We start from the raw sequence: 11,323 nt of genomic DNA, 5'->3' as shown, positions 1-11,323 counted from the left end.
CCCAGACAAACGAGTAGCAGTATAAGCTGGGCAGGTTTTTTTTGCAATGGTGCCCCACTGGGGCCCAGGGCCCAGGGCGGCCAGGGCTGGGCCATGGAGCTGACACAGAAGGCCTTTTCACTGGCTACCTGGCCTGAAGTAGAGAAGCCAGCTCTATGCCTGACCCTCATTTCTCAAGCCCTTTCTGGGACCATCTACCACAGGGATCCCTCCTTGAATGTTCTGACGACGAAAGGACCCTTTGCCCTTGGTAGAAACAGGGAATAAGGGGCAGAATGAAATCACTTTAATAGCATAGCAACACTTTAGGAATGGGGGGGTGTGGGTCACAGATGAGGGAAACATTTTGTCTTCCACTTGTACATTTCTGCTAAGGTGCATGGTTGCATTGGACAACGTTACAGACAGATTTTTCACATTGAACACTTAATAAATAGATACTTTAAATGTCAGACGTCAGAGACAACGAGTTATGAGCGTGATTGTTTTCTTATCCTGCCTCCTCTGAGTCAGGAGTTTGCTTCCTGTTGTGCTGACGAAGGCTGGGTCTTCTAGGAGGTGTAGTCATACTCCTCGGCACTGCGCCGGCCGAAATCCATCCAGCCAACGTAGTCCCGGTCACTTATCCTGTGGCTGGGGTCCAGGCTCTGCAGGTTCTTGACTACAGACATTCGGCCAGAAGGAGCTACAAGGAGCAGAGAGGAAGGAAACGGGACCATTATATCTAAGAGCATCACAAGTTCAGTTTGTAAAGGAAAACAATAGAAAAGGCCAGACAATACATAACATGCACCTTCTTAAAGGTATCAAAGAGGTTTCAAGATAGTGGGATTGCTGGGCCAAACTCTAAGTGAGGAGAAGGACCCATGTCTGTTTAACTGGAGACAGGGTAGTCTCTTCTAGTCGTGGGTGTGGTTTGCCATCTGTATGAATTTAGGTGAATTCATTCACTCTCACCTTTCACAGCTGGGGCCTGACTAGGTTTTTCTACTCCTAGGGGTGTTTTCCCTTACGTAGCTGGCTCTCACCAGGTGCTAACCCAGGATTTCCCCAGTACTACCCACTTCTAAAGTTTACCACTTAGTATCCCTGAGCCTGCCTGACTCTTTTTTTTTTTCTTTTTTTTTTTTTTGCGATACGCGGGCCTTTCACCGCTGCGGCCCCTCCCCGCTGCGGCCCCTCCCGTTACGGAGCGCAGGCTCCGGACGCGCAGGCTCAGCGGCCATGGCTCACGGGCCCAGCCGCTCCGCGGCGTGTGGGATCTTCCCGGACCGGAGCACGAACCCGCGTCCCCCGCATCGGCAGGCCGACTCTCAACCACTGCGCCACCAGGGAAGCCCCTGACTCTTTTTAAGGTAATGCAATTACGACATTTTGATGTTAGGATGTTTTTTGAAAAATGGAATCCAGTCCCACTGCTAGATAAATGCTGTTTTAAAATTATTAATTTGAAAGTTACCTTCTCTTTTAAAAAAAATGGTATTGAGAAAAAGGCACACCATCAGATTCAAATCTCAGCACCTCAGTAACACTCAAAGAAGGGTGGGCAGAACAAAGAGGTAATTTAATTCAGCCATTTTGACCAAAATGCAATAACTGAACCTGAAATGGGCCCTTAGGGATGGGAGTTAAGTCCTCAGGAACAGGATGAGTCCAGGAATGATTCACGTTGAGTGGTTAGGGCCGTGATGAGGCATGTGACAGTCCTGGCCTACAGATCACACAGAGTGGCCTCCTGGGTAGAAAATCAGTATCATACCTTCTCTTATACAACCTAAGTGCCAAGAAAGGTCCCTCAGGGATCTCGACAAAGTCCAGGTGGCTTCAAGGGCAGAGGGGTGGAGGATCACTCGATGGTTCCTATTGTATTGGGAGCCACCGTGGTCCCACTGCTGGCATTGAGCTCTTCTGTACCAGGCCGCCCTTGCCAACTCCTGCCCACAGGCTGCATCGAGTCAGACCACGGCTTATTCATTGATGACAATGCAGAAGCAGGTATTCTGTCTTGTTGGATAATCAAATAAAGCTAGCTAAATTAAAAACCAGAAACTACCCTACAGAGCAGGTTACATCCGCACCCTTTCTTCCTCTCCCCTCTCTCTTCCCCCACCCCCACATTAATTCTCAGCTTTGGAACTAAGCATCACCCGAGCACATTCCAGCCCCTTTGCAGGCATCCCCAGTCTATGCAGAGGAAAAACAGCCGCTGCTGTTTAATTGTTCAACACCTTTCAGGTGAAATATTAGTCCTTGCATTCAGCAAAACTCTCAGACCCTGTGGTTCTGTGCATTTACCAGAGTCCTCACTCACTTAGTGGACACAGAGTAGGCACTTACACTTGACTTATGCAATTGAAGGGCCGGGCTCCTTGAAATTTTAAAACTCGTAATGGACAGTACAGCTGGGAAGCTGAATGGCTTCCAGACCTTCCAGGGAGGGCAGGACTTGAATAGACTCTCAGCCCTGATGCTGCCTAGATGTGCTACCTCATGTAGGTCACTCAGCCTTCCAGAATCCCAGCTTCCACACTGACACAATGAGGATAATAGACCTTACTGCGCAGGGCTGTTGTGAGGACGAAGAGAGACAATACAGATGTAGCACTGGGCTTTGCTGGACTTGGGGCAGGTGTACACTAACAGAATTGCTTCTCCTGAGATCATTGAAAGCTCTACAGACAGTTTCTCATGATAAACTCTTGAGCACTCCCCAAAAGGTGCGTTATCTTGTTTGGAATCTTTAAGCATAATTTATACTATAGTTGAGTAAATATTCACTGTGATCTCAAAATGTGTAAAACAGTCAGAGAAACTCTATAGACGTAGATACTTATTTCTAGTTCGTATTTGTCAAATAGAAGAGCATGATTATTTCCTAGTTAGTGCTGGTCCTGGGTGTTGGCAGCTAAAGTTCCAAGTGACGGGTATTCCCATGTGAGTTTGTTTGTCACGGCAGGCTGAAGGCAAAGGGCTGGGAAGAGGCACCAGGAAGGACCTTCCAGCTAAGATTTGCGGTTTAAAGCCACTGTCGAGTGTCAGTTCTAGGGAAATCATCTGGTAATTGGCTTTTTTTACCCACAACTGTTTCTGGTGGATCTTTCTTGAAGGTATGAAGGGGCTTCTAGATTATGGTCAATGAAAAGCCTAGGATATTTCAGACTGGTCTGGCTGAAATTCAACCCATATCCAAGGCCAGATATTAAACGACTTTCAGGCAGACCATCAGCAGGAACCCCCCCAAATTTTCAGATGTTCTCTGTCATCTGACTAGTATTTCCACATCTTTCAGTTTAATTAGCAGGAAAGCAAAATAGAAGATGGTAGTTGGGACAGTTTCCCAATGAGAGGATGAAATATAACAAATCATCTTCTATTCTTTCTTTCTGAAATCCCCTGGTAAAAAGGTCCCTTCTCACCTTCATATGGAATTATAGGAGATTCTGGAGAGCCAAGCGCTTTATTTTCTCTCCATCTCGTCAAGCCACGAGTTAAATTTCAAATCCAGGCCGTGGCACACCAGCAGGTTAAGAGAGCCTCATGGGAATGGAGCCCACCCCCTACCCCTCCCAGCAGCTGTGGTTTATTGTCCAGCTGTGTTGGTCCAGTTTAAAATACCACTCCCCAGTCAGTGTGTTCACCATCAGTATCACTGTGGATAAAGTTGGTAGGAAAAAATCTGCCCCAGTCCAAATCATGATTTCCAGGAATTCTAGAGATGAATGAGCCTCCCTCTGAATCTCAAAAAGACCTGGAAGGGGCCGAGGGGAACCCCACCCCCATGCCCTCTTTATAGATGAGATAGCCAGGCCCAGGAAAGGGACAGGGCTGTTCATATGCCACTCAGCTACTGAGCTGCTGAATCACCTTATTCCTGGAGAAAGACTTTGAGGCTGAGAAAAGTGTGGCTTGTTTAGCTCCTGCTGCAAATGGGTCCATCTCTCCAACAGCAAAATAAAACCAAACACGTCTCTTGCTGGGTAATCATCTTAAATCACTACCGAGGAGAACTCAAACCTGCTCCTGATTCTTTCCTCCTGTTACATACTTAGGTGAAAATCGACACATTGTCACTTTTTAAACTGTTGCTGTCAGATCTCAAGCGTTCTCAGCATTGATTACTGCCTGCTCGAGGGTTTCCAAGTGCAGTATCTGGGTGGCTCCTGGGTCCTTCACATTTACAGTAGAGAGCGTTTAGTGGATCTGCAAACCCTTTCTGAGCCTGTAATTTGCTCAGTAATTATCTTTTAATGTCTTCATATGGTGTTGAACTTAAACAGCGACACCCGTGCCAAACATGAGTTTAAAGAAAGCTTTTTAAAAAAGGTTTCCCTGAATAAACTAAGTTCTCCACACTCGCTCTCAGTTTGCTACAGAGGACGTTCAGAAAACTGCACTGTCCAGTGCAGCACAACTCGGGAAAAGAAAGTGAAAAAACCTTTCATCTTAACGTGTTGCCCATGTTTCCTGCCGAGGAGTTACCCTCCTCCACCAGCCCCACGGTAGAGAAGAGGGTCAGGACCGGAGGCAGAAGGGAGAGACAGGGAGGCGGCCTGCGTACCTTTCCGAGACTGCTGGATGTACCTGGCCAGCAGCGCGCCCAGGTGCGCTCGGGGCTCGTCGTCCACTCTCCGCACGGCCCTCAGCTGCCTCCGCGGGGCCTCGATCTCCTGCTGCGCCCAGGGGCCCGCGGGGTCCGCGGGAGGCACGGGCTGCGCCAGGGCGCCCGCCGCCAGGACAGCCATCAGCACGCACAGGCACAAGCCACCGTTCATGGCTGCGGGGAGAAGAGGGAAGGGGACGTGAACGAAAAGGCAGGGCCTCCGCGGGCTCTCGCGGAGGGTCGCGTCCCCGAGGTACGGAGAAGGGGGCTCAGTTCCAACGCGCGGGGCTCGGGACCCGCCAGGCAGGTGCAAGCACGAGGGAGACGTGACCCCAGCGCGCGCGGCCGGGCTCACCGCGCTCGTCTTTTGGGGGAACCACAGCCGGGGCCGGGCAATGGTGCGGGGGACGGAGAGAGACCCTGTCCTCTGCCCTGTTTAGCAGAAGGAATGTCTTCTGTTTTCCTTTAGTTTGAGGAAGTGTTACAGTGTCGTCTCTCTTCTCCTAACTGGGAAAGCAAGAGATTAAAGATAGGTGAAAATTATCCTAAAGAGAAGACTCTGTGGGAGAAATGAGACCCTTGAGGAATAGTAGCACCTTTCCAGAGAGCTAAGAAGCTTCCAATAGGGAAATAAATGGTGAAAAACCAAGAAGCACGGTTTAAAATGTGGGAGCAATAAATAAAAGCCATAACTTTCAAGTTTCTTCAAGGTGCACATGGGAATTGGCAATAAACCACTACGCAACGCACAGGCAGGTTTGTGTTTTTTTTTTTAAAGAAAATCAGAAATCTGCGCTCAGTCATCGGGCTTCAGCCAAGCACCGCTGCATTTTAGATCCGCCGGCAGATAAAACACACACGTTTCTATCCCCCAAAGACTTGAATTTTCCTGCACTATTCAGAAAATGAATTTAAATCTTAAAACCTCTTGGTAGTTTATTTGAAAAGATTGCACAGTAGACTGCCCGGATGTGTAACATCTAGCAAATCGCAATTTGCATGCTAATCCGAGCAAACAGATAGATACTCCAGCGTTGCCTGCGCGAGAGAAGAACAAAGCCGGCGAGTAGAAGTCCCTAAAAGCAGCTCTACCCACCCGCTCTGTCCTTTCTGACTTCCAAGAAATGTCTTTCGAGCTGTCGGAAAGAAGACACAGAAAACAGAAAAATGAAATGGAAGGGGCACAAAGATGAAGACACCCTTCTTCACTTGGATGAAGGACACTTGGCACCTGGATCCCCCAAAGCGGGGAACCTACCTTCGGAATAGGACGCGACCGGCTTCGCGTTCCTGCCAGAGCAGCGGGGGAGCCGAGCCAAGTTCACGGTACGCGGGCCGGAAGCTGCCTCTTAAATAGCCCCTCCTGAGCCCTTGTCCAGTCATCTATTTACCCAGCGCTGACGCAGCCGGGTAGCGACACGTGCTCAGAGGGCGGCAACCGGGGCGACAAAAGATTGAGGTGGCTGCCGGGAGAGAGGGGGCAATGGCCCAGCGGAGCCGGGTGAACCTGTCCCAGGCCGGGTGTCCGGCGTCAGCCCCGTCTCTGTCGGGAGAGCTTCCTCCCCAAGCCGGGCCCACCCCCTCTCCCTTGCTCATTCCAGCTCGAAGCTCCCCCTCTCAGGGCGGGAGACCTAGGAATGGGGACCCTCCTCCGGGATGGAGAAGCTGCCCGCGCGCCTATAGTCCCCTCGGGGGACCAGAGGGGCCAGAAGGGAAACTGGGGGTGGGGTGGAGGGGACGCTAGACCAGGCTGGGTGTCAGCAAAGTGTAATTCTGAGATGGAGGAAGTGTCGGCCCCTCTTGGAGCATATGCCAAGCAACTCTGGTCTTTTGACCCGAGAGTGGGCTTCCTCCGGGGGGAGGGAAGAGGGGTCTTCACTTTGTTCTCAGCCGCATGAAAAACCCTCGAAGTTCTCCAGAATTCCGAGGGCAAGGGTTCCCGGGTCAGTGAAAGGGCTCGGCTACGGCTGGCTGTTGGCGTTCTGGGCCCCGATTCACATAGCTGTAAAATGAGGATGACACCATTGGGCTTTGCCCGGAGTTTGGGAAAGGGCTGTGTTTTCTTCCGAGCGGAGCTACGTCCTGCCCGCGGTGGCCGCGGCTCCTTGTGGCCAAGTGGCGCCAGCGAGTGTCCCCCAAATCCTCCCAGTCCCCATTCCCCTCTGGCATCGGCATCCGCCACTCCCACCTTCCCTGAGCACCCGAGCTCTCACACCTGGCCCGGTCCCCGTCGGCTTTGAAATAAGGACCTCGCCCCTCGTCACTCAACAACCTGGTAGGGACACGGGTGGCGCCGCGGCCGCTGTGCGCCCTTCCCTGCGCGGTCGCGTCCCTGGCTCCGTAGCGAGGCGACTCCCCGGCTAGTGCGCCGTAGGGGTCCACATCCAGCTCCGCCTTGAAGCCGTTTGGGTTACAGTCCGCTAGTTGGTGCTCCATCCAGTTCGCCGCGTCCTGCAAAAGTCACTGAGAACCCCATTTCACCGTCGGCCAACCTGGGCGCAAACAGAAGCAGCGCCTGGCCGAGGCTCCTCCACAGACCCCTGGAGCCTCAGCGCACCGAGGCCTTCCAGCCTGGGACTTGGGGTTCGCCACCCATCCCTCGTCCCCTCCCAGGGTCCTCCACTCCTCCTCCTTTCCCCCCCACCCCGGAGAAAGATTTGGAAGTGATTCTTTCAGAATGGGAATCTGTACTCAGCTCCCAGGACGGTGGGACTATAGGGGTCGAGGTGGGTGGGGAGCCGGCGGGGGGCGGGGAGCCGCCTCTGGTTGCCGTCCCCCTTTCTAAACTCTAGAAGCTGCTGCATTTCTGCAATCTAAAGACAACATTTTTGAAACAGAGCTGCAGATTAGATGTTTTCCCACGAGGCTGCTATGTAGTTCGATTGGGGAAACTCGTTTGATCTGTGACTGTGGCCAAGACGTGTCTGAGAACACAAAAGTTGTTATAGAGCCTAATCACCTAAGGCAGGGGCCCCCGATCCCCCGGGCTGCGGACCGCTAACGGTTCGCGGCCTGTTAGGGACCCGCCGCAGAGCAGGAGATGAGTGGCGGGTGGCGGGCGAGCTGGTGAAGCTTCCCCATCGCTCCCCATCGCTGGCATTACCGCCTGAACCATCACTCGCATTACCGCGTGAAACATCCGCCCACCCCTACCCGCGTCTGTGGAAAAATTGTCTTCCAGGAAACCGGTACCTGGTGCCAAAAAGGTTGGGGACCGCTGACCTAAGGGGCTTGTTCAAACACCTCCCAGAGTTTCTGATTCAAGTAGGTCTGAGGTGGAGCCCAGGAATCTGCATTTCTAACAAGTTCCTTAATGCGGCTGGTGGTGCTCCCCTGACCACACTTAGAGACCCACTGCTGTAGAATTTCCTTAGGGTAAGCCAGTTACTGAACTCCCTTCCCTCCATCCATTTAGTTAACATTTATTGAACAATTTTCCTTGTGTCCTGTCTGTCCTCTCCTCATTTCCTCACTTCTGGTATCTGGGATCATCTCCCGAATAAACCACCTGCCCCCAAGCTTTTGTCTAATTTCAGGATAATACTACTGAAGATACCAACTGCCTATCAGGCACTGTTGGGTTACAACAGAGAGAAAAACAGGCAAAATTCCTGCACTTATGGTGCTTCCATTCTAGTTGGGGAGACAGATAATAAACAAGAAAAATATTAGCAGGTGCAGTAGGTGATGGATGGTCACAAATGCTTAGGAGAAAAGTAGAGCCGGGAGAGGGTATGAGGGGGGTTGGGCAGGTATCCGCATGAACACGTGCAAACCCCTGCTTGAGATCCCTCTGTGAGGGTCTTTGACATGTAGACCTCACTGCTCATGTTAAGGAGAAATGGTTTTTCTTCTCAGTACGAATAAAGACCAGGGAAGTTGTAATGGAATTTTACCTTGTTTGGAGGTTCTTTTTCTATTTTACCAAGTGTGAGATGGCAATTAAATTTTACCCCAATTTTACCCTTGTCTCAGGAAAGGAATAGAAAAGGGCAGAGCCCTCTCTGTTGCCCCCCACCTCCAAACCCCAGCCAACCTCTTATCACTGAGTGAGACTCACAGCTGGGACTCAGATGCCCCATGATGTGGAAGGTCCCTAGCTTCATGCAGGGGACTGAAAGGGTGGGAACCATATCCAGATGTGTCATTGGAGAGAGAGAGTAGAGGTGAGAGAAAACCTGTGACTGTTTATTGGTTTGGAATCTAGAAATTTCCATCTGATTGTGGTGAAAATAATTTTAGTGAGGTCCCATTCAGAGTTGGGGAGGCATCCCCAAAAGCAGTCCCTGAAACAGGAATGTGATCGTTTCCATGAAGTTATCTCAAAGACTTGGGAAGTATCTCAAAGATACATGTCCATTTTGCTTTTGTACAAAACTTAGTGGAATTTCCAGGGACCTACTAGAGACTCCTACTTTATTATTCATGGAATTTAAACTTGTTACAGTGATCCCCATTAAAAGGAGGTCAGGAGAATGTTTGCTGTGATTAGAAATGTGTTTGAAGGCTTCTATTTGGGATCTTGAATTTTTTTCTCTTGAACTTGTATTAGAAATGCCATTATTTGTCCTGGAATTTTCCAAAGGCCCACATAGCCAATGTCATCTGCCATTACATGAAGCAATTTGACAGAAAAGAAAGAAGCAGCTGTGGTCATGGTGAACAGTTTCCTTTTCCTAATGATGAGTTCCCTCAGAATCTCTTGTCTTAGTTCAGGTGTTCACAAAAGCAAGGCTGGAACAAGCACCTGGGTGCAGGGAGATTACTTGGGAGTGATCTCAAGGAAGCAGGAGTGAAGGAGCAGGGAAGGGAGAGAAGAAAATCAAGTGCATGTTAATGAGGGGGTTACTGCTGTGGGCTCAGTCCCGCTGAGGTCTCTGTGAGATAACCCAAGGCACACACATCATAACCAGCACCCCCGAGCCTGGGAGGAGAGCAGTTCCTCAGTAGATATTTAACTGAACTCTTCATCTATACGAACATCTCATCTGCCAGTACGCCAGAGGACAGGAACCCTGATTTATTCTCCCAATGCAAGAATGAACCCAGGCACATGCTAAGTGATCAATACGTGTTCACTGAGGAAACAACTCTTAGTTCAGTTGACTGGATTTACAAGACATATAGCGGTGAATGAAAAGCCATTGGTTGGCCCTTGGCTGGGTCATGAACTCCCAAATAGCCACAGGAATTGTTTGTAACACCATTTCTTTTAGCCATGGATGTAAGAGCCACCAGAAATGGGAGGTCGCCTCCTGAATAGGTGACAGGAAAGAGGAGAGGTCATCTCCCGGCCCATTGATCCCCACATGCAGAATGAGCCTTTGCTTTTCAAACTAATACTGAAAAGCCAACAGGAATTGTAGTTGCCGGGGAAACCATCCACCAGTGTCTCCAGGCCTGTCTTTTGGGTCACTTTCCTTTGTAGAAGTTTTAAGAGCAGCCTCTATGGCCATAATTGGGAAAAGTTAATGAACAGGGAGACTTAAATTCTTTGAGGGGCAGTCTGAAGTCTTTGAGGTCCTGCTGATCCAGATTCCCTCTGAAGCAGGCCCCTGGGAGCAGAGGACAAGCAAGTGTCCCTGCAATGTCCCAGCCTCCAGCAGAGACACGTCCCACCTACCAACCCGGCTGCTGGTCAATGGCGGCTGTTTCCCCTACTCCAAATTAATGCTTGAGGACACAGCTGTTCCTAGACAGCCTTATCAGGGAAGGCTCTTAATTTTACAAATTAAAGTGGTTTGAATAGGTATTAAATGCACATAATTCACAAATTTAAAGGTAGAAAAGGGTATATAGTTAAAACTAAGTCTCCCCCTCACTCCTGTCCTTCCCTAGAAGCAAGGAGTGCTTCTGGTTTCTAGTGAATTCTTCCACAGAGAGTCCATGGACATACAAGCAAATCAATTAAGTGTCAAACACACACACACACACACACACACACACACACACACACACACACACACACACAAATAATTCCTACTTGGAAGCACATAATACGTAATGTTCTCTGCTTTACTTTTTTCACTTAAAAGATATATTGGAGGTCACTTTGTATTGTTGGCATAATTCTACCTCAGTTTCTATAGAACATTCCACTGGATGGATGTGCCTTAACTCATCTAGCCAGTGCCCTACTGATAAAACTTTAAATAGTTTCCAATATGCTCCAATTATAACTGAGGCTCCTTGAATATATACCATTCTGCTCATGCAAACGCTTACCTTTGGGATGAATTCTTAGAGGTGGAGTTGCTGAATTAAAGAGTATGTACACTGAAACTTTTGGTAAGTCTTGCCAAGTTACCCTTGGGGCAATTGTCCCCACCTGTCAGTAGGGCAGCATGTTTATCTTTTCTTTCTTATTAATGCTTCAGCTCCAGCTGCTTGGCCACCTCCCCACTGCCTGAGAACATTAGCTCTGAGGTGGTGGAGAGCTGACCCCACTGAACCCACTGGGTTTTATCTTTGGGTCACCGTTCTGTTTGAATTCCTGTGGCCTGTGCATGTAGGGGGCAAAGGGTGGGTGATACTTCTCAATGTGGCTGATACTGCTCTCTAGGTGACATTTTGGAAATTGATGAGGAATTTTTTTTTTTTTTTTTTGCGATACGCGGGCCTCTCACTGCTGTGGCCTCTCTCGTTGCGGAGCACGGGCTCCGGACGCGCAGGCTCAGCGGCCATGGCTCACGGGCCCAGCCGCTCCGCGGCATGTGGGATCTT

General features: G+C 49.9%; 1 protein-coding gene across 2 annotated transcripts; it reads right to left on the bottom strand.

Annotated features, from left to right (window-relative positions):
• Window positions 1-266: 266 nt before the first annotated feature.
• On the bottom strand, window positions 267-5,947 carry CCK (cholecystokinin). Of its 2 annotated transcripts, XR_008615713.1 has the most exons (4): window positions 5,859-5,947; window positions 4,559-4,774; window positions 1,760-2,004; window positions 548-685 (listed from the first exon to the last, which is right to left on the bottom strand). XR_008615713.1 is itself a non-coding variant. In XM_007111562.3 (3 exons), the coding sequence occupies exons 2-3, from the start codon at window positions 4,770-4,772 to the stop codon at window positions 552-554; spliced, it is 348 nt and encodes a 115-aa protein (XP_007111624.1). In that variant the 5' UTR covers window positions 4,773-4,774; window positions 5,859-5,947; the 3' UTR covers window positions 267-551. The 2 variants fall into 2 exon arrangements, 1 of the variants encoding a protein (XP_007111624.1); XM_007111562.3 differs by lacking the exon at window positions 1,760-2,004 and having other exon boundaries at window positions 267-685.
• Window positions 5,948-11,323: the final 5,376 nt, after the last annotated feature.

This window comes from Physeter macrocephalus, chromosome 18 (genome assembly GCF_002837175.3).
Source record: "Physeter macrocephalus isolate SW-GA chromosome 18, ASM283717v5, whole genome shotgun sequence".
In the NCBI taxonomy this organism is placed as follows: Eukaryota; Metazoa; Chordata; class Mammalia; order Artiodactyla; family Physeteridae; genus Physeter; species Physeter macrocephalus.
This window is presented reverse-complemented; position numbering and strand designations above follow the sequence as displayed.